The sequence below is a fragment of the Numenius arquata genome, chromosome 7, assembly GCF_964106895.1.
Source record: "Numenius arquata chromosome 7, bNumArq3.hap1.1, whole genome shotgun sequence".
Lineage (NCBI taxonomy): Eukaryota > Metazoa > Chordata > Aves > Charadriiformes > Scolopacidae > Numenius > Numenius arquata.
In genome coordinates this window covers 845,229-868,123 of record NC_133582.1, presented here as the reverse complement: position 1 = coordinate 868,123, position 22,895 = coordinate 845,229, and the positions used below count along the sequence as shown (strand labels likewise).

Below are 22,895 nucleotides of genomic sequence, written 5' to 3'. Positions count from 1 at the left end.
AGCCAAGCTTGAAACACAATCACAGGTGACACCTCGTCGCGGTGACTTGTTCATTATGGCAAATGGAGTCACATCCAGTTGGTGGCCAGTCAGGAGTGGTGGTCCCCAAGGCGCTGTGCTGGGGCCAGTTCTCTTTAATATCCTTACAGACCACCTGGACAAGGGGGTCAAGTGCACCCTCGGTCAGTTCACAGAGGACACCAAGTTGGGTGGGAGCGTTGATCTGCTGGAGGGCAGGAAGGCTCTGCAGAGAGACCTGGAGAGGCTGGAGGTACAACGGTCAGCAGGGCCAAGTGCCGGGTCCTGCCCTTGGGTCACAACAACCCCATGGACGCTCCAGGCTGGGGGAAGGGTGGCTGGAGCTGCCCGGGGGAAAAGAACCTGGGGGTGTTGGTCAACAGCAGCGGAATATAAGCCAGCAGCGTGCCCAGGTGGCCAAGAAGGCCACCAGCATCCTGGCCTGTGTCAGGAACAGCGTGGTGAGTAGGACTCGGGAAGTGATCGTCCCCCTGTACTGGGCACTGGTGAGGCCCCATGTCGAGGGCTGTGTCCAGTTTTGGGCCCCTCACCAGAAAAAAGACATCGAGGGGCTGGAGCACCTCTTCTCGCTCTCTACAGCTCCCTGAAAGGAGGGTGTAGCCAGGGGGGGTCGGTCTCTTCTCCCAAGGAACAGGCCGTGGGACAAGAGGAAACAGCCCCAAGTTGTGCCAGGGGGGGTTTAGGATGGATATTGGGGAAAATTTCTTCACCCAAAGGGTTGTCAGACATTGGAAGAGGCTGCCCAGGGCAGTGGTGGAGTCGCCACCCCTGGAGGGATTTAAAAGCCGGGCAGACATGGTGCTGAGGGACATGGGTCAGTGGTGGGCTTGGGCAGTGTTAGGTTGGTGGTTGGACTTGATGATCTGAAAGGTCCCCTCCATCCCAGATGATTGTATGATTTCATCCCGGTTGCCACAGAAGCAGCAGGAGGCCCGGGGGAGGGAAGGCGTGATTCGCCTGAGGAGATTTGTCCTAAGTAGGAGGAACTTTTCCCAAAGCAGCCAGGACAGGCCACACAGCAACTCCCACAGTCTGGCCATCCGTCGGTGTGCCCGTTTGCCAGTGTGTCCTCGGTCAGTGCGTCCCCTGTCAGTGTGTCCCTCAGTCAGTCAGTGTGTCTGTCAGTCTGCCTGCTGTCAGTGTGTCCCTCAGTCAGTCAGTGTGTCCATCTGTCAGTGTGTCTGTCTGTCAGTCTCCCCGCTGTCAGTGTGTCCCTCAGTCAGTCAGTGTGCCGTCAGTCCGTGTGTCCGTCTGTCAGCCCGCCCGGCCCCGCCCCGCTGCCCTCACCAAAGATGGCCGCCGAGGGCGGGGGGGGGGGGAGCGGCGCCAGGCGGCGGCTGAGGCCGCTTCCGCCCTCCCGCGCCCGCCCGTCACATGACCAGCCGGGAGCCGCCGCTGCCCGGCGCCGGCGGGGCAGAGCGGGGCGGGCGGGCTGCGGCGCGGCGGGGCGAGCCGCGCTCCCGTCCTGTCCGCGGTGGCTGCCGGCGGCCTGGCTCTGGGCGCGCTGCGCGGTCCGGCAGGCAGCGAGATGGAGACCGAGGAGGGGGAGGACCGCACCCCGCTGCTGAAGGAGTCCCAGCCCGGCACGGGTGAGAGAGAGGCGGGGGGGGAAGCGGCATCGGGGGCAGCCGTGCCCAGCCGGGCTCGGACCCGCCGGCCCTGGGCCGCGGAGCCCGGCAGCGCCGGGAAGGGGGAGGCGGGCCGGGCTGCGGCGCCTCCCCGCCGCGCCCCGTGTGCCGCGGCGTCGCGTTGCCATGGAGCCGCGGCGGGGCCCGGGCCGAGAGCGGAGCGGCCCCGGGAGGGTCTGGGGGGCCGGTCCCTCGCCTGCCGCAGCCCTTGGGTGCTGAGGAGGCGGCGGATCCGGAGGGTGTTGGGTTAAGCACGGCCCTGCGCCCTGACAGGGACCGGGGGGGTTGGTTTGTCCTCGGCGCTGATGGCGGGGGCTGTGGAACTCGTGTGTAAATGCCCGCCCTTGGCGTGGGGTCCCCGCCGTGGGGACAAGCGGGAGATTCCCCCCTAAATGCCCTCCCGGCAATTAGCGATTGCTGGGGTCCGCCCAGCTTGTGGCAGAATTTCATTTTTTAAGGCAGAATTTCAGTAAGACTAAGGGCTTGTTATGGCGGTGTGGAGAGGAAGGAAGGTGGAAGGTGTTACGAAGATAATTATAGGAGAGGGGGGTCTTAACGAACAGGCTCCCGTCCCCCTGGACTGGGCACTGGTGAGGCCCCACCTCGAGGGCCATGTCCAGTTTTGGGCCCCTCACAACAGGAAAGACCTTGAGGTGCTGGAGTGTGACCAGAGAAGGGCAGCAGAGCTGGTGAGGGGTCTGGAGCACAAGTCTTGTGAGGAGCGGCTGAGGGAGCTGGGGGTGTTCAGCCTGGAGAAAAGGAGGCTGAGGGGAGACCTTCTCGCTCTCTCCAACTCCCTGAAAGGAGGGTGTAGCCAGGGGGGGTCGGTCTCTTCTCCCAAGGAACAGGCCATGGGACAAGAGGAAACAGCCCCAAGTTGTGCCAGGGGAGGTTTAGGATGGATATTGGGGAAAATTTCTTCACCCAAAGGGTTGTCAGACATTGGAAGAGGCTGCCCAGGGCAGTGGTGGAGTCGCCACCCCTGGAGGTATTTAAAAGCCGGGCAGACGTGGTGGTGAGGGACATGGGTCAGTGGTGGGCTTGGGCAGTGTTAGGTTGGTGGTTGGACTCGACGTTAAAGGTCCCTTCCAACCCAGACCATTCTGTGACAGAGATAGTGTGTTCAGGGCGATATCTGTGCTGTTTGGTTTCCCAGAACAGACAAACTATAAAGTAAGATGCTGAGGTTTTTCAGTACGCCATGCAAAAATTCTCCAACCTACTTGGGAAACCTATTAGCTGCAGTCAAAGGGGCTGCTAACAAAATGACTTAAAAGTGCCGGAAAGAGGGAAAGTTGAGTTCAAGTTGGTTATTAAAGCAATACTTTCTTAAGTTTGCACAACACATCACGCCCCAGTTGAGGTGGGTCACCTCGCCCACAAGGAAAAATACACCAGAAGAGCAACTTCCTTTAATTGCTGTGTAACTTGCAGCACGGAGCTGTTTTTTTAACTGCAGTTTAAGAGTCTTCTTCACTTATAGCTACAGTATTATAAAACATGCCCCTGAAATCCGAATTAACTGTAGATGTAGGACCCAAGACTGCCAGTCAAGGTAAGACTGTGAACATCGTGGTTAGCTGCCTTAAACCGTGTGGGGATGAATTCTGTGTCTCTGAGTCTGGCAATCTCCTGGAGAGGTGGGTCACTGAAACACATCTGGAATCTTCTCAAATTTTCCATTCTCTTAACCTAATCTAATATTCTCAGGTATTGCAGATGCACTCAGTGGAAAGATCGAGAAGCAATACCTCAGCAGCCGTTTGTGTCAGACTTGCAGATCTACATATTTGTTAGATTTTTATGATAAACTATTTATGGTGACATTAGTGACCTTAAGTTCTTGCGCATCTGCTTTGTGGAGCTTGCTCTCCAGGCACTGTCTGTACCAGTAAGAGCCTTCCAGAGGAAGAGTACTGGATGTTACAGTTACTCTGCATTTCCAGGGAAGGGTTACTTCAGCAGGGTGATATTCAGCCTTCTGTTGTTATTGTTTAACCCCAGGAAATATGGGCAGTGGAAAGCTTTACCTGTAATTATATTCATTGTTATAAATTATATGACTATACATTTTCTACTTAAGGCAAATTGCTTTTTAAACAACACTAAAGGCCAATGAAGCTGCATGACTAGTTTTTGTACGGTAAGCACTTCCTGCTTTTGGTGCTTATTGTTTTTTTAAAGTAAGCAATAAAATCTTGGCTGTTCTCCTTCATGGCATTTAAATATCAGATGTGCCTTTTTTCAAATGCTGCTGGGGCCAGACTGGCAGTGACCGCAGGCCTGGCAGGCGCTTTGCAGATTTGTACAGCAGCCTCGCTTACTGAGCCCCCAGCAAATACAGCCTCTCTGCATCATTTCCATGACCTGTGCAGCCATAAGAAGGTCACATAGAGTTGGTCAGGGTCAGAGACTTCTAAAGTGGGAAGGTTTTGCTACTTTAATGAGAAATAGCCTTGCAGTTGGCGCCCCCACTGAAAAAGACCGAGTCACACAGGCTCATTCATTGTTTCTGGGGTGGTGGCGGGTCTTTAGAAAGCTTGTCTCAGAACACCCTTTTTGCTTCTTGTTGCAGATCAGGGAATCCAGCCAGGAGGCACCGCAATAGCAGATCAGGCTCCGGTCAGCCCCATTCCATAGATATCCTTGTTCTATCCATAATTTGAATTCTGAATAGTCAGAGAAAAATGAGAACACTGCAGACTGATGTAATATCTGCAGGTGCTGATCCCCAGCCCTCCCAGAGTTTCAGACATCCAGGTTATAAAATTTTCCGTTAGCTCCATAGTTTCCTCACGAGGGGGGAAACTCCACCCCCTAACTATTTGTAAACTCGGCAGTTTCTTCAGTGCTTTCTCAACAATTCTGCTTGGTAGGTTCAGGCATCCCCAGCTCATAAAGAGTATCTGCAGAGCTGTAAGCTGTATTTTGTATAGATAGAAAATTTATTGCTGGGTGATGTGCTGGGCAAGTTACGGCTCAAGTGGGATGTGAATCTCCTGGTATTGATGAATGATCTCTGCCAAAAGCTGCCGTGTATTTACAGTGGAAGGGAATCAACAGCCGCGTTGCAGTGCAAAGTCTGATATCCGGGTTTTACCAGCTGAGAGAGTCACCTTAATGCACAGCACAGATTTTATGTTGACTCTAAGACTCGTTTTCCTTCGTCAGCTCCGCTGTTGTGTGGTGAGCGCGGGAGAGGGGCGCAGGGGGCAGCAGGGAAGCTGCTGCTCTTCCCCTTTCTGCTAGTGTTCTCTTTGGCCGCTGTTAGCAAAGGGATAGTCCTTCATAAGGACTTATGAACTTACAGAAGGGAAACTTGTGCCAGAAAACAGCCTGGAATCCCAGTGAATGTTCTTTAACGTTACTTTAAGACTCTCTGTTTTTCTTCAACTGTTTTCACGTATATGACAGGCTTCCTGCTAGTATTGTGAGGTTTCTGCTGTCAAGTTCTACTTGAATAAGTATTATGGTATTTTGGAGAGGACTTCTGAAAACCACATTTCTAATTCCATTTCTCCACAGCACACTTCCACTGCAGCCCCTGCACTCGCGCAGGGAGTTGTCTAAACCAGAATTGCATTTCTTTTGCACATCAGTAGAGAAGGGGGAGCTTTTATTTTTTTTTCCACCCTCAGCCTGTCCCCCCAGTGAATGCTCTCCTTAAGACTAGAACAATGAGCTTGTTTTCTCGCCTATTTTTTCTCACGTGTAAATGTCTGGATTATCAGTAAAAACCGCTTATCAGTTATTCTTGTTAGGTTCTGTTAAAGCAGTAAGTGTTGGTTTGCTCTCATTCCAGTCCCCGCGTGCTGCTCAGCTCGCTACAACCTGGCACTGCTGGCCTTTTTCGGGTTCTTCCTGCTGTACGCGTTGCGTGTGAACCTGAGCGTTGCTCTGGTGGACATGGTAGAGCCCAACATAAGCTTAGCCAAGAATACGACTTCCAACGTGTGTCCAGAGCATTCCTCCACCATAAATGTTCCTCGCAACACAACGGTGAGCTCTCAAACATACTGTCCTGTCATGTGGCCTGTAAAAATGTTTTCAATAAGAATCTGGGATTGATGACTCATGCTTAGGTGGTGAGAGAACAGGCTGCTCTTTACCAGATGCCCTTTGCAGTGGTTCCTTTAAAGCTGTTCTGGAAAATAATAGCCTTAAATGACCAGCTAATTTAAAAGTGCTGTGCTTGCAGTCAGGTTTTTTTACGTACATCCTTTCTGTGCTTTTCCTTACAAATTGGCTAATCTTGTAGATGTGCTATGACTCGCTGCTTTATGTGCCAGTGATCAACTGCTCCTGTTACATCTGCGTCAGAGCTCCCATCACTGTCCGTATTTGCCTGTTCTTCCTGCAGTCTCAATGACATGACATTTCATTACAAAATAACATGTAATATTTTTCTCCTCACTTCTTTGATCTCTTTCCCAGATCATGATTCTTTTCTTTATATCCGTTATCTCTCACTTCCCTTCCAGTAATCACTAAAACCACATTTCTTAACTGTTGGATATGAGAAAATACTTTAAAAAAAAAAAAAAAAAAAAAAAAGAAAAACAAAAAAAAAACCCACCAAAAAACCCCACTTTGTGAGTTTGGCCTTACATACATCTCACCTGCTAATTGAAGTTTATTACCAAGCTCTCTTGCCGTCTTCCTGCTTTCATTTTGTTTGCTTGTTTAGAGGTCATTTATTATTTATCATGAGCAATTTATAACTGCAGACTTTATGGGAAGAAGATTCTGTCTCATCGCTTCCATTAAATGTATACTGCTCATTTAGATGCTCGTAAAATGGGCTTTTGGAAGTGATCCTAAACTTCAAAAATCACTTTATTGGGCAGCAGTTCATGTCTTCTTGCTGACTTCCTTTATAGATTCAGGCTCCTTGTCTCCATCAGCTTTGCTTTTATTACTTTGTCTGCTAAATTCATCTTCCCTCTGCTGTGTTTCTCCTGTTCTCCCACCTGCCCTTGAGAGTCCTGCCCTCGGCTGCTCACTCTCCTTGTATTCGATTTAAGCACCCACATCTCCTTGTTTGCTTTTCTGTCCATACATTTTCTGCAGGAAAAGCCATTTTCTAGAGCATGACAGTGTCCATGCTGGTGACACGGAAGTGGGATTTGCACTCACACAAACTGGGTATTTTGAACTTACTGCATTTTCATTTTTTTTTCCTCTTTTTAGGGGGAAAAGTATTCTTGGGATGCTGATACTCAGGGATGGATCCTCGGTTCATTTTTCTATGGCTATATCATTACTCAGATTCCAGGAGGATATCTTGCCAGCAGGATTGGAGGGAAGCTGTTACTGGGGTTTGGCATCTTTGGAACCTCAGTTTTCACCTTGCTGACGCCCTTAGCTGCAAACCTGGGGGTTGGCTACCTCATAGCTGTCAGAGCCTTGGAAGGACTGGGAGAGGTAATCCTTTCGCTCTGTGGAACTCAGAAATGTATCCGCATCATTTATTAATAAACGGGAGTGATTAGACCCTGTGGGTGTTGGTCTGCTGGAGCAGTATACGTATTGTTTCATTTTGAGTAGCTTAGTTTTAATATTTTGGAATGATTAAAAAGTTTGCCCTGTATTTTAGGCTAAGTTTTTTTGAATAAGAAAAAGGTTTTATTTGTAAGGACACTTGAGACAAAATTAGAATTATCCCTTCTCACTTGACAGAAACCAAGAGCTCAGAACAGTATGGTTTATCTTCTTGAAGTTTTTCTGGTATATACAGAATGAAAAGCAGCAGAAATGAATTCTGCTTACTCATCCCTTGCACCTTTTTTTTTTTTTTTAAAGTGGCTTCTTGCTAAACAAGAAACTAACAGATTTTACTCCCGCTGCTTAATGAAATGTGCTTTGAAACCTGCAAAGTTGAAGGCAGTTCTAAAGTTGTCCCATTTCAAGAGAGTGAAATGCTGTTTTCTAGGGTGTTACCTTCCCAGCGATGCACTCGATGTGGTCTTCTTGGGCGCCCCCGCTGGAACGCAGCAAGCTCCTGAGTATTTCGTATGCAGGTGAGAAATTCCCACGCTGGTAACGGGATTAGACATTTTTTGCTGCAGTAACGGGGAGGATTGACTTAAATCAAAGGGATTTATATTATAAATTTTAATCAGCATTTAATCTGGAAAGCGTAATGTTGAATTAAATCTTGCTTTGCGTTCATTATCTTCATTTATTCATGGCTCTTATCACCCTGAGAAAAGGTATTGATCTGCAGCTAAGTGTAAACTTCAGACTAACTTTGGTATAAAGTGGTGCAAAGAGTCACTGTGAAGGTGATTAGTAGAAGTTACTGTAAATAAAGGACATTTAGTATTAGGAACAAAAAGCTGGGGCAGAATCACTGCCTAGAGTGATTTCTTCCACTGTCTGACCCACTCAACTGTTGGTACCATCGGCTGAGCCACTCGACTGTTCATCTGAATCAAAGGCCACCCCTGCTCCCCTGTGTGCTGAGATAAAGCCAGCTTTCGGTGCCGCAGCTGTGTGCTGTCACACCCTGCATTGTTCCCCGAGCTTCACCGACACATCGCTCTTCCCCGTCTCTGCTGAGCCTTCTCCTGGCTCAGGGGTTTATTGCTCTGGTCCAGTATTTGTGGGGCAAGTGAAAAATGTAGCTTTCTAAATTCACTAGTCAAAAATGACATTATTTGAGGATGACAAATTTTGCATTCACTTAATGAAGTAATGTTGTTTTACTCACTCTTGTTAGTATTAATTCTGTTACATCTTTCTTGTTCAACCTGGGCTTCATCAAGAAGATGGGGAAACTGCAGCTACAGCTTCTCAAGCAGCTAAGCCAGTCTAGGGCTCTCTTCTGCCAGCAGAAACAAAGTCTTAATCCTTTCCTCTTCACATTTTCTCACTTCCCTCCTAGCCAAGTGTCTCATTTCTTCCTTTGTGCCATCTGAGGTGCTCATCAGACCCTTCCATGAGCCACTTGAAACCACCTAATGCAACAGGAAGCTTTTTCTCTTTCTTTTGGTGTATCTCTTTCCTGCCATGTTAGTGAATTAAATCTGCTTTAAAAGAAGTCTCCGTGTGAGAGCCAGTACACACGTAGAGCAGAGAGGAGCTGGGTCTGATATCTACTGCATTTAACAAATGGGAGCTTTTAAACTGTCCTTTTGTATCTTGTGACGCTCTATGCTGGTGTGCTGGTGGCCAGCTGTCAGCAGTTGTGTATGGAGAAAGCATCTCGTCTGACCTTAGCAGAGTGTTTCCTTCTCCCCACAGTTTCACGGCTGGCAGTCATGTGGTCTGTGGTTCATTTAATCGTGATCCTGTTGATTTTCTAAGAGAGCATATGATTGAGGTTATTCGTAGTTGTTATTTTGATTTATATTTTGCATGAAGTATGTGGGTTTGTTGTCCATGGTTTAAGATTTCTGCCTCAAATAAAAATTGTTTCCATGAAGACAGACAATAGGTAGCCAGCGTATCCATGTAATATCGTGTTTTCTCAGTTGAGATTAGGTTTGGAGAAGTGATCATATAACTGACGTTGAGAGACAAGGTCTGCTGTTTATCACCAGTAGAGATCCTAACTGTAAATTACACGGGTTGGGTTTCTGGTTTAGATTTGGGGCAGGAGGGAGGAGCCTGCCATCCTTTGCAAAACATACATTGCATCACAGAATCACATGTGATCTGTGATCACAGAATGATATGGAGCTGGAAGGGACCTCTGGAGATCATCCAGTCCAACCCCCTGCTGGAGCAGGTCCACCCAGACCAGGTCCCACAGGAACAGGTTTGGAATGTCTCTGGAGACGGAGACTCCACCACCTCTCTGGGCAGGGCTCTGCCACCCTCAAAGTCAAGAAGTTCCTCTTCACGTTTAGGTGGAACTTCTTATGTTCCAGTTTGTGCCCGTTCCCTCTTGTCCTGTCATTGGGCACCACTGAAAAAAGACTGGCCCCATCCTCCTGACACCCACCCTGTAAGTATTTATAGGCGTTGATCAGATCCTCCCTCAGTCTTCTCCAGACTAAAAAGACCCAAGTCCCTCAGCCTTTCCTCAGCAGAGAGATGTTCTAGGCCCCTGATCATGTTTGTAGATGTATACATCTTTGTATAAACTCAAGAATAGTTCTTTCTTGCTTTTGGCTTCTATCTGAATTGGAATCTGCTCGTCTTTCCCTTCTTCCTCGCCTGACCCTACACCCTGTTGAACTCGGGGACCATGAGACTTGAACCTGCTGGTGACATGGGAGCCTCCTAGCCCTTGTCACTGGCATCTCTCTTTCTGTGGAGGCAACAGGAGCTGAGAAATGCAAACTGATTTTATCCACTCAGAATATTGTCTCCCCCCCAGGTCAGCTCCCTGCTGTTTTGCAGCCATGCCAGTTGACCAATTTGCGTTGTTCTGGATGTACTAGAGCCTTCGCTTTATTGGAGATGAATGTGCCAAGACCGCCTGCCTTTTAGTGCTTTTTGCTGGCAGTTTTGGGGCTTTGCGGCTCAGTTTTACTTGTGCCTGGGTTTCTTTAAGGTGAAGTGACAGCCCTCTAGTGGCGGTGACAAATCTCTTCTGCATGATTTATTACACAAAATAAAATGACTGTGAAATGCCTTTTAGTTTAAGGGGTCTATAGGAGATCTAACTGTTGTTTTTCCACTTTGTTTTGCTTTCTTCTGGTAGGTGCACAGCTGGGAACTGTTGTCTCCCTGCCACTCTCTGGTTTGATCTGCTACTACATGAACTGGGTTTACGTGTTCTACATATTTGGTAAGTGTAGGGTTGTTTTTTTTTAATTATTAAAAGTAAAATCCATATTCTTTTTGAAAAGCATGGTATATTATAAAACTTATTTTAAGTTTTAAAAATACGTTTGCCATGTAGGGTTGCTATTTTATTCCTCCTGAGCAGCTGGAGATACGGAAAGCTGAGCGGATTCCTGCCCGTGGCTGTGTAAGCCCTGCTTCCAGCCAGCAAAGCTGTCTCTGAGTGGGAGAAAGGCTGGTACCAGTCAAATGCTCTTAACTCTCCCACCACCTGGAAGCAGCAGGCTGGAATTTCTTGTTTGAAGTGTGAAATTGAGTTAATAGCTTTAATCCCAGGAACAAACTTCCACTCTGAATGAAAGAGCATGTGAAAAGTTACTGCTGCTTGAGATGGGAACTGTGTGGAAAGCCTCTCCAGCAGTCCCAGGAACCCTGAAGGAACACCCTAAACGTAAGGCACAGCGTGTTTACTGGGAGTTACATTCTAGAAGAACCTCAAACACAGAAAATATTTTCTAATAGCATGTCTTAGATCTAACTGATGCTTCTTATAGGTCTATTCACATCTGAGCCACTTTATATTCCGCAAGGGGAAGGGAGAATCAGAATAAAAGACAAGGGTTACACTTTCCTCAGCAAAACCACCTCCAATTTCTGTATAAATAAAAAGCCTTCAATACAAAGAATTGGAAAAAATGCAATAAGTTACGGTGTTATAGATACATAAAAGTACAGTTGATTTGGACTGACTACTGAAAAGTTAGCTTTTTCAAATGGGGTTTGGCTTAAAAAAGCCAAGGAGGATCAGTGCATCAGTTAACCTGTAGGGAGTGATGTTCTGTGTGTGTGCACAGAGTATATTCTCGTGATTAAACTTAGAGTGAATTTTTATTTCCTCTGGGTGAGCCATATCCCTTGTGGCTGTTCCATGTGACTGATAAAAATACAATATGTGTGGGTACGCAACTTTCTTGCTGCATGAGGCACTTCCAAGAGGAAGAAAAACAAAGAGGAAAAAAAAAAAAAAGACAAAAAACCACTTTCCTGCTTAGTTCTCTTTATTACTCTAAATGTACATTGTTGTGCCACTTTGGGAAACAACTGTCTGTAAGTAGATAGAAGTTTTTTCCAAATACTCTAATATAATTTCAAAGAACGTTATTTTTCTGACTAAATCATCTGAGAGTGTTATTCACTCCATATAATGACTTGCGTTTTTATTGCTATCTCTTCACCCATCTTTTCCCAACAATAGGTGCTCTTGGCGTATTATGGTTCTTCTTCTGGATGTGGTTGGTTAGTGATACACCAGAAACTCACAGGAGCATTTCACACGCTGAGAGAGAATATATACTCTCTTCTCTCAAAGATCAGGTACAGCACTTTGGTATAGTATTTACTTAAGTAAGGACATAAATCACAAATATTGCCACTAGCATCACGCTCAGTTGATGTGTAGAAAAACATCCTTAATGTGAGATAGAGGCAGAATTTCTTAAACAAGAAATTAAAAATACAGTGCAGTTGTATAAATGAGAAACAGTTGGCAATCAAACACAGCATTTGTAAGAATGCCTTTTGTCACAGATGCTGTTGCCGTGCCTTTAAAATAAATAGCTCAAGTCTGTCACTTGTTATAAACGAGATGCAGACCTGCATATTGTCTTTAAACTTTGCAATACAACATTGTACGACATTTTTTCAATGTGTTTTCTAGTGAGAAAGAGATTACTGTTTGTGGAGAAAACATTTTGACAATGGTAATGAGCCATTCCTCAAGTGTGCCCAAGGGTTGGTTCCTGTGCCCAGAGCCAGGAATTTGCAGCCTGTGAGGCTGAGGAACCAAAGTTCATGTTTTGGATCGAGTAGGAAAGATTCAGCTAAATAAACATGTGAGCGGTGACTGGAAATATTTAATCATTCATAGTAAAAGCAGGAGGCAACAAATCTCAGCAAGGGAAGGGCTACTTTTTCAAATTCTGATTACAAAACATAAAAGTACTGGGTTTACTTTGCAACTGTAAATGACAGAGCAGTGACATACATTAATATACCTTCCGTGAGAACCGAGCACAGTCGGTCGTTCACTGCCGAGGACTTGCATCTATCCATTGAGGCTCATTTTATGCTTTTGGGAATGAACGATCAGCATAGATTTGGGTAGAATCACAACACTGTGTTTAGTAAATGTTTGTGTCAACGTCCTGGTCACTCTTTCTCTCCTGCTCTCTCTCTCTCTCTCTCTTTCCTGCTCGCTAGCTTTCTACACAGAAATCTGTTCCCTGGAGGCCTATGCTGGAGTCCCTGCCGCTCTGGGCTATCGTTGTGGCTCACTTCTCCTATAACTGGACTTTCTACACCCTTCTTACCCTCCTACCCACCTACATGAAGGAGATCCTGCGGTTTGATGCACAGGAGGTGAGAGAGATAAAAAAAATAGTCACTTTCCTCTGAATGAAAGAAATGAAATAGCAGACATCTTCCCTGCTGGTTAGACTAGAGGAAGCTACTGAAGAACCTTGGAATACAAATGTATAGCTGGGAAAAGGTAAAAAAACTCCCCACAATTGAGCAGATGCATCAAAAATGTTGCCTGCCTTGTAATTACCACTTCTTTTTTTCAGGACGAATTTGACATTTAGCTTAATGCTAGCTTTTGAGCTCCTTTTCTGGTTGAAGATGCACATTACCCATTTTTAACTGCTCTGATTTATAACCACAGCTATGATAACATTTTTCTCTGTTATATGGTTTGTATGGTTGCTTCAGATTTTAGAGCTTGTTTTATGGCTTCTGAAATGCTATCTGCTCCTCTTTTGCTCACTCATAAAGGACAATATTTCCAGTTAAAAAAGGAAAATAAAACTAAGGAAATCATTAGACAAGTGGCCCTTTTGGAAGTAATTTAAGGAGGAGTGGGGAGGAAAGGAGCGGGTGAAGCTTTAGTCTTTTTTCAAGGAAATTTTTAAAAATTAAATTATTTATTAGGGAAAAATTACAGGGATAGGGGGGTGGAACATTCTTATTTAAGAAGCAACAAGAAAGTGGCTTATGTTATGTTTTTTTTTTTGGAGTGACTTAGAGTACTGACAGTTGTTTAAAAAAAGGCAAAAAAACCCAAAAAACAAACCAACCAAAAAACCCTTGCATAATAGCGTTGGTCTAACTTTGTTCCCACACGTTTAGATGGAAATTGCATTACTGTTCAAAACATTATACAGTTGCTACTGTATAGTCCACTACTTTCCATCCTGTAATAAAAGGATTGGTTAAAAATAATGCTGTGTCTTTGAATAGTGCTTCAAAAGTTGGGGGTTTTTTTATTATTGAGACTATCTTCTATTTCTCAAAATTCTACTTACTGCTTTCGAAAGCTGAGCGTTGAAACCCAACAGGCAGCGTGTCTGAGTGCTGGTAGAGGGGATTTTAAGGGGGGGATGTGTTTCTGGTCATGTTTCAAATTAATTTTCCTAGGGAAATTTTCGCTGCTTCTTTGACAAATATACATTATATAATAGTGTAGAAACATTGGAATATTTCTATCCAATAGCTATCCAAATACCTCTTTTTAATCTCAGATTAGGTCAAATTATAGCTCTGTTATCAGTGGTTATCCATAATTGTATGGAAAGGCTGTGAACTTACGCAGCTCAGTAGTACCTTTTGTTTCCCCATATCAGAAAAGCATGCAGAATCGGGCAGAAATCTCTAAACAGCTCTTGTTTAAAGTCATGGGAGTTAACAGGTGATGTCAGTGTAAGTAGTGTCAGGGCCTGAATAGCAGCTTTGCTTCGGGATCACAGGATATCCAGCCTGGATCCGATGACAGTCCCAGTTCTGTGTCCTGTCTCTGGTGACAGCCAGCATCAGGGATTTCAGCAGGCAGGCAGTGGGTAATGTAATGTTGAAGAGTTGGAGTGGTACAAACCGCTGAGATTCCATATAGCTTTCCAAATTCTTAATAATATTTACAGCTTTCACTTACTGCAGTGACTCACTCGATAGCCTGTCCTACTTGGGATCGGTGTTCCTGGAAATTTGCATCATCAGGGTAACGTCCACAAGATGCCTTCATGTACAGTTTTCTTTTTCCTGAGCTCAGCTGCTGATTTAAACCTCTGAATTTTTGTCTGGCTGCACTGGTAGTGATGGATTAAGTCACGCAGCGGAGAGTTTACACATTGGTATCTTTAAAATGCTTTGCTTTTTCTGTCCCCAGGTTTCTCTCCTATGGTAGTACCAACCAGAGCTATGTGAATGGATGGCTTTGACCCCTCTGCTTCAGTCTCTGTTAATGCTTCAGTACAAGTGATTTTTCAGCAGACTGAATTGTCATTTCAGTGTTTTAACTGTCTTTTGTCTTTTATCTCCTTGACAGAATGGTTTTTTGTCCGCCCTACCTTATTTTGGCTGCTGGTTATGTATAATTCTGTCAGGGCAAATTGCTGATTATTTGCGGGAAAAACAGAACTTCTCCACTGTTTGTGTTCGCAAATGTTTTACCCTCATAGGTAGGTGCAAGTGTCGTCTCTGGAACTGGTCATAATGTCAGTCTGGGGAAAATGCAGGGTTTGGGAGAGTAGTGGGACATTCTGTGGTGAGGTCAGGCAGGGCTGTGCGTGGCTGGAGAGGAGCAGCTTTATTTGTACATCAATTTGTCAAGAGTAAATCCTGTCTTTTTCCATTAAAAAAAAAAAAAGTAGGCCTCTTGGATAAGAGAATGATAAGAGGTAGCAAAAAGCTTTGTTTAGGTCAAAGGACATCATTCTTACAGGCAAAGTGCTCGGGTAGGATCACCATTAAAGTGGTGATAATTGATAGGATGATACCTTATGAATGGCTTTCTCAGACTGAGACATCGGTCTGTGTCAGCCCATTCCCTGCCCCGTGGTATTCAGTGTTTTGTTTATTTAAGACTTAAGTAACTGAACAAGAATGAAGAATACACTTGCAAAACTTACAGTTGCTACCAGGAGGGAGGGCCAAATAGCATCCAAAATGATCTTCACAAATTGGAAAGAGTGATGATCTGAAATCACCAAGAGGTCAACGAGATCAGGTTTTTAATGAATACAGGTAAAAGGCTGTATTTAGGAAGGAGAAGTTGATTGCTGGTTAAAAGAGGGTGCGAGAAGGGGGAAAAAAAAAGAAGACATTAGGCAGGGATCCCCACAAGTTGCAGTCTGCTTGGTGTATGCCCATCCTGGCTGCCTTCTCAATTCTGCTGATTCAGTTGCTTTCTCTAAAGCAGCTCTTAGAATAAGCTTAAAATACAAAAAAATATTAAAAAGTTTACACCATTTTGGTGATCCGGTTTCCTGCAAATACTAAATGGGGATAATGTCTTTGCAGTGCACTGTTTGCCTGCTGGTGTCAGTGTGCCTTCTATTATTTTTATAACAATAAATACAGTTAATTTATGAGATCCCTTTCAGTGTCTGCTGATTTCTGTTAGGCTTTTTGCCCAGCTGAAGTTTGGTCTTTGCAGCTGGTGGGATTTATCTGATCTGGCTCCTCTTCCCTGTAGCAGTGGCAGGTTTGGAGCCTGTGGTCTGTTCCTGGCCGGCCCAGTTGGTGCGTGTAGTGCAGTACTGGTTTCTGTGCACTAGGTGGTGGGGAAAGCTGTGCAAATAAATGGATACAAAGAGCCTGTTAACACCTCTCCTGTTAAAAGTCCATTGATTCTAAGATTTCTGTCTTAAAGGAATGATTGGACCCGCCGTGTTCTTGGTGGCTGCAGGATTCATAGGCTGCAACTACGCCCTGGCTGTTGCCTTCGTGACCATATCGACAACGCTGGGAGGATTTTGTACCTCTGGCTACAGCATCAACCACCTGGACATCGCACCCTCGTGAGTATTGCTGGAGCTGTTGTCAGCGCACGTGATGCGTTAATGGCGCCTTTTTTTATGTTGCTGGGGGGGCCGGGAGATTGAGGTATGTTTCTAACGTATTTATGATGCCATCAGTGCATTGAATGGGAGGTGTTTGGGGACGGGAGGGAGACAAGATTGTTCTTGTGGGGAAAATGTGTTCTATTCTCGCTCTTTAAATCTACAGCAGTATGTTACCATGATTACAATTCCTGGTATTGCTGTTCCCGTGAGCCCTCATAATATTTCTGTGGCCCTGGTATACACTAAACACTTCACATATCTGTTTGGGGTTTTTTTACTCTTGATTTTACTGCTTAATGCTCTGGAAGTCAATGTGTATCTGGTTATCCCTGCTACGCCATCAGAATGGGACCAACAGCTTTACTCTCAGCCTCGCTCTACAGACATGGCACCTTTTGCTTCCCGTTCCACGTGGGAGCCTCCGCCGCGCTGAGGGGTGCACAGAATTATCTGCATCCAACAGCCAGCCTTATCAGGGATGTGACCTGTGCCAGAAACACTGGGCATAACTGGAGGCATTTAGCCAGCAACTGGTGGCCAGAGATCTTGGGTGGCCAGGGAAACTATTAAACTATGTGTAGTCTGGAGAGGGTGTGTTAGCAGTACGGTAGTGCTTAAACGTGTTGAAGACAAAATGCATTTGCTTCTACTTAAAGGCTTTAAATGGAGTTTTGCTACATGTGCTTATCTGCCTAAGGGAAACTTTTACACTTGCGCATTCCACTTCATAAAGGCCTATTAATTCTTAAATACTTTCTGAGATAAGATGACTACGTGCTACGTTTACAAAAAATAAAGATTGTTTTAATTAAGGCATTGGAGCTCAGTCTAAAATACAATGCCGTGCTTTAAACTGATACCTAGCGTTGACTTTCAAGAAAAAAATCAGCTACTGGACTAGATGATTGATTCTCTTTCTCAGGAACAACCACATGTTCCTCTCACATCATTGGATTGGATAAATGTATCCCAGCCTTTTGTAACAGTGCTGTGTGGCTGAATTCTCCGGGTTTGGTACATAACACATCAAAGCTGTGCATCTGTCTCTAGAGACGAAATTCTGTTATGTTAAAATCGGTGAGGACATAATTTCACTCTGCGAAACAGCCTGGGGATCAGGGGGAGATCACTGGGGGAGATAACTGCTTTCTCCTGTGGTGAACTGCAGCTATTAGAATTTTGTATGATTCTTCAGCCAGCAAATCCCCCTGAAAATCTGGACCCCAGGGATCCACGCTCTGGTGGTTGGAAGGTGGAGCTCTGCTGTAGAAGGTCCAGCTCTTAGTTCTCCTCAGTCTCTCTCACAAGTCCGCGCTTGTGGTGCGGTTTCAAACGTGATCTTTCAGTGTTGCAACACTCCTGTGAGAGAGATGGCCAATTGCCTAGAGTGAGATGCTGAGGCTCAGATATTAAGCAAGTTACCAGCCTTTCCCATTGAGTTCTTATGGCTGCCGGTGCGTATGCACGTGTGTGTGATAGAGCAACGTGTTCATGGAACAGGGAGCTGCAGGAATGGCCATCAGCAGAACTGGAGAAGTCAGACCCGTTTCCCATTACCCCTGACCCACGGAAAGCCGAAGGGAAGGACTGGTGCGGTGCCCTGAGCTGGGGTCGTTGGAACATGGACTCTGTGGTGTAGGTGATGGGGATGTGCGGCTCCCCATCTGGGGATGTGCCTTCTCGGCAGACACTTGTTCAGCAGCGGTACCTCAGCCAGCTCTTGCTGTTGGCAAACAGCACTCTCTCATACTCCTCCCTGTCCTTCCAGTTCCAGGCACGCAATGTTTCTTTTCTAACTTAGAATCACAGAATTGCCCAGGTTGGAAGGGATCTTCCAGATCATCAAGTCCAACCATCAGCCCAACACTGACAAAACCATCACTAAACCATGTCTCTAAGCACTGTGTCTACCTGTCTTTTAAATCCCTCCAGGGATGGTGACTCCACCACTGCCCTGCGCAGCCCATTCCGATGCTTGATAACCCTTTCAGTGTAAAAATTTCTCCTGATACTCAATCTAAACCTTCCCTGGATCCGTTCTAGATAGTTGGGTTGTGGCTTAGCAAAGGGGATGTGGGTTTGGATTATGGATCCTGAGCGAGGCCACGAGTAATTGAAGCAAAATTCCCTAACTTGCCTCTGGAAAACAGAGACGTGCGTACCAAGCAGGCAGCAAGTTGTTACTAGAATAAAATCAGGCCATTCCCACTGGAATATTTGTGGTTTAATCTGTCCGTGCGATCAAGGTGAGGCCTATGTGATCAGGTTGGGCAGAATTGTCTCTATGGCTGATAAGCAGGATAAGTTAATTAGCAGCGTTAATGATTTCTCTTGCAGGTATGCTGGAATTCTCTTAGGGATCACCAATTCTTTTGCCACTATCCCAGGAATGGTGGGGCCAGTTATTGCCAAGAACCTCACTCATAATGTAAGTCTGCTTACTATTTTTTCAGTTGTTATATTTTTATCTCCATTGAACGGAAATTCTGTATTTTCAAGTCTGCAGTCATTAAATGAAATCTGGGTTATAGATGTAAGTCGTACTGTTCCAGTCCTGTGAATGACTTCATTCCTAGCCTTTATTCTTCTGATTTTGATCAGGAAAGTAAAGGTAAAATAGAAGACCTGTGTAGGACTTTAAAATTTCAGTGACTCACCCCTTATATTCTCTAGGAGTAAAATGAGTTTATTTTTATCACAGTAAAACTCTGTTAAAATGCCAACTCAATGAGACAGTTGTGGGATTATTTTAGCAAATTAAGACAAGCTCTTACTTGTTTTTCCAAAGTCAGTCTCTCGCGTGAGGTGTGGAGTTGTAAGGTCAGCATTTGTCAGATACGTGAGCAGCTAGATTCAGACGTGTGGGGTTCTAGTGCATCCTTTTGGATGTGTATGACGGGATTGGGACATTCTACGCTTAGTTCCACAAGACACGTAACTTAAACCGTGTTAGATGTGACTTCCAACACGGTTTAGTCAGAGGATGGTTTGGAGTAGAAAGAGGGATCCACGAGTTGTGTGATGTATTTTATTTATTTATTTTTTTTTTTAATGAATTAACCAAATGAATTATTCTAAAACCTTTTAAGAAAGGGAGATGAGAGGAGTAAGTTTATTGATACAGTTAAATTTTTTGAGTTCTGATCACTCCAATGATTTCCTTAAAAATAATACGAAAAATTAATACATGAATCCAAACAAATTGGTTTTTCCAGACATCTTAATGAGTAGGAGACTCGGGTTGGTTCGTTGGGTTGGATTTTTCCCCCCATACCAATGCATTGTTCTGGTATTATTCCAGTTTAGTAGTAAGATCATTTGCAGGTTTGTTACAGTAGTTGTCTGGAACTGAAAAAAAAAAAAAAAAGGCAAAAAAGAAAAAAAGCCCTAAAACCAAAAAACCCCCACAGTTCTTTGCTACGCATGTCTTAGGGTTTTTCTTAAATACCGGAGTTTAAAGGATTCTTCTTGAAATCTGAGTAAAGATGGCTACGCTGTGTGGGCTAAAAATCTTATGATCCTGGAATATCCTCCCAGCAGTGATTAAGAACAGCTTCCCGCACGGTGCAGAGCACGTCAGCCCTTGGCTTGCCCAGCCCAAGAGAAGGGTGGTGTTTCCCCTTGGATTTTCTTAGAGAATGTGAATTTTGATAGGAAAGTTGTGCATCTCAGATGATAAACTGGTCCAGATATTCTAATGCAGTTCTGGTAGGGCTGTCTGTGTCAGATCTATTATTAAACTGAATGATTTGCTCTTTTTGTGTTTATAATGCTTTTATGTAGCTATGAAATCATGCTGAATAGCATTTACATTTAAATAGGCAAGGCACGTAACCTCAGTTTGAAAATTACTTGTTCTTGAGTGTGGAGCTGCAAATTAACTGCATCTATTTATTTTTTTTTCTTTCCCCCTTTTGACAGAACACTGTGGGAGAATGGCAGACTGTTTTCTATATTGCTGCTTCTATTAATCTATTTGGAGCGATTTTCTTTGCGTTCTTTGCCAGTGGAGAAGTGCAGGACTGGGCAGTCAGTGGGTATCACTTGCACAGAAGCTGAAGGACGTGTTGAAATACCAAAGCTGTGCCGAATCCCAATGTGCTACAATTATGTGACCGGAAAAGTGCCTTCCCTACCGATGCCTAGGAGTCTTCGGAGCTCTTCAGTTAAACTGTTTTATCTGTGTATCTTTTGTACTGGAAATCATTTGACAGCATATGTGTGCTATTTCCTAACAAGAAACTATTTGGATTAAATAGAATAGTTTCATGCTAGGACTTGATATCAAATCTATGATCAGAGACAACATTTTAAATCGGTGTGCTAGGCTCCAGTTCCTTCCAGGTTTTAATTAATATTTTTCTGAATTAATGTGTAGGCAGATGTTTGTTGATACTGAAATGAGAGGAAAAAGCAAAGTGGTTATGGAGCACGTAAGGAGGAGTGGCAGGCAAAGAATCGTACCCAAAAAAAGTGATTTGATTTCCATGATGAGATTAATAGGCTTTTTGCTGTTTAAAAGTCTAGAAGAGCTCAAGTTTTCTACAATCTTTTATAATGCTTTTATTTTGTCAGTGAGAAATGCACACGTGATTTTATTCTATTTTACGCACAAGTTTTCAGTGTATAAACACTCCCCGTTTCACGAGTGCAGCTTCACAACTGAGCGATGAGGAAGTAAAAGCTACGGTTGGGACTGACAGAATAAGCCATGTGTTCTCTGTGGGGCAGGTTCTCAAATAGGCCTTATTTCTATTCATCTGTACGAAAGAAAGAAGCAATGCAGCTCTGTGGTTTAAACCTAGGCAGTGTGCGAGAGCGAGCTAGGAACAGAATGTCTGCACACTTACCTTAAAAAAACTTTCAGTTTGGCAGTTCTTTTTTTTTTTTTTTGTCTCTTTCAATCGATGCAGTGAAATTCTTCCCTCTCGCGTGTAGATATATTTGTCAGCTTGTCAGTGTAAATGCCAGAAAATAAGGCCAGCGTAGGGAATAATGAGAAAAATCAGTTCCCGTATCTAGAAGCCTTGTTTGTTGGTCAGATAAAAGTAGAGTAAGAAAGAACTAGTGCAATAAACTGCTGGTGTTAGTCTCCTGTCAATGCAGAATTTGCCACTCGAGAGCATCCTTTGCACAACATGTCACCATGCCACCCAGTAGCATGAATGAAGTCTATGAAACAGCAGCCTTGAAGGACAGATGGCTGAATGAGCCTGTAGTCGTAAAGCAAAGGAAAACTCCTGTGCCAAAGATTCCTGGATTGGAGCAATTGGGTGAAAAAGAAAAATCACCGGGCTCTGGGATTTCCGTTTACCACCCATCTCAAAGAGAAAAAGAGAAGCCCGGTTCTAACGCTGCTCCAGTGGAGCCCTCCTTCATTTCTGGGAAATGGCATCTGCCGTTGCTTCGTAGCTTGAAGAGCCGTTTTGTTTTGACCTTCCTCAAAGCGTCACCTTCTCTGATGGTGGAACCGTGTTTAAATCTGTGTTTGTCTCTGCAGCATTTCCACAATAAACCCTGTGAAGTTCAGATTAAATGAGTAATTGTCAGTGGGAGTCCGTTAAAGCTGTATTGTACCTTCAGTGTTTCCGCAATAAATGGGATGAATATTTACATGTGCATCTGTTGTTGAAAATGACTGTCTCCCTGAGGTTAGAACACCATTCAGTATGCTGAGCGAGACCGGGGGCTGGACTAAGGGATGGATAATATGTTCCTGGAAAATTTCCTGCTTCAGAAGTTTCTTGTCTGTCTTTACAGGTGAGTATTATCTTCCACCTGGCACTGTATTAAAAAGAATAATTTCACTTTGTTTTACAGAAATTTGTATTATTTCAGTAGCATTGATTAAAAAAAAAAAGGGGAAAAAAAAGCTAAAAAAAGTTTAAAAGTTTCTGTATATAGATGAAATTAATTTCTGCTTTTGTTTTTCTAGAGACTGTGAGCAGGACAACATGGACGGGGCTGCTGTTTTGCCTGCTCTGAAGTTGGAAATTTCAGCTTCCCAGGCTTTTAGTCTTTTTCCTTGAAAACAGTTCAGTTGAATATCAAAATAAAAAAAAATAGATACTTAAGGGAGCACCTGCAGTAGAAGTGAATGTATGGAATCACAGAATCATAGAATGGTTTGGGAAGGGACCTTAAAGATCATTGAGTTCCAACCCCCTGCCCTGGGCAGGGACACCTCCCAGTGTAGACACTCTCGCTGTCACTGAAATGACCCTGACCTGGATTCAGTTAAAACAGAATCAGTTTTAAGCGTAGCAGCAGCCAAGAAATCTAGACATTTTTGACTAAGTTGCTAGATTTTGTTTTCTCCTCATCTAATGCCCCATTCGTACCCAGTTTGTAATACTTGGTAACTTTCAAGTGAGCTTGGAAAGTGGGACTGAAAATACTGCTGTAAATCCTTATGTTATTTCTAGACAACAGGGTATAACTAACTTATTAATACATAACTATTTCCAACTTTGTTTTTAAAAGTATCAAAACTGGGTTCTTGCTCTTGATTCAGAGAGGCTCTTAACAAATAAACAAGGAAACCAAAAAAACCTTAGGTTTTACCTGTTGCATCATGCTCACGAAAAGGAAAATG

General features: G+C 44.5%; 1 protein-coding gene across 1 annotated transcript; it reads left to right on the top strand.

Moving 5' to 3' along the window:
• The first annotated feature begins 1,567 nt into the window (after nt 1-1,567).
• Nucleotides 1,568-21,912, top strand: SLC17A5 (solute carrier family 17 member 5). Its single transcript, XM_074150608.1, has 11 exons — nt 1,568-1,628; nt 5,470-5,666; nt 6,858-7,091; nt 7,600-7,687; nt 10,321-10,407; nt 11,659-11,777; nt 12,663-12,821; nt 14,782-14,914; nt 16,108-16,255; nt 18,638-18,728; nt 20,222-21,912. The coding sequence occupies exons 1-11, from the start codon at nt 1,568-1,570 to the stop codon at nt 20,357-20,359; spliced, it is 1,455 nt and encodes a 484-aa protein (XP_074006709.1). The 3' UTR covers nt 20,360-21,912.
• Nucleotides 21,913-22,895: the final 983 nt, after the last annotated feature.

Coding starts and splice junctions, on each gene's coding strand:
- SLC17A5 (XM_074150608.1), top strand. CDS start 1,568: ATGGAGACCGAGGAGGGGGAGGACCGCACCCCGCTGCTGAAGGAGTCC. Junction 5,667..6,857: donor ATGTTCCTCGCAACACAACG/GTGAGCTCTCAA, acceptor TCCTCTTTTTAG/GGGGAAAAGTATTCTTGGGA. Junction 18,729..20,221: donor CCAAGAACCTCACTCATAAT/GTAAGTCTGCTT, acceptor CCCTTTTGACAG/AACACTGTGGGAGAATGGCA.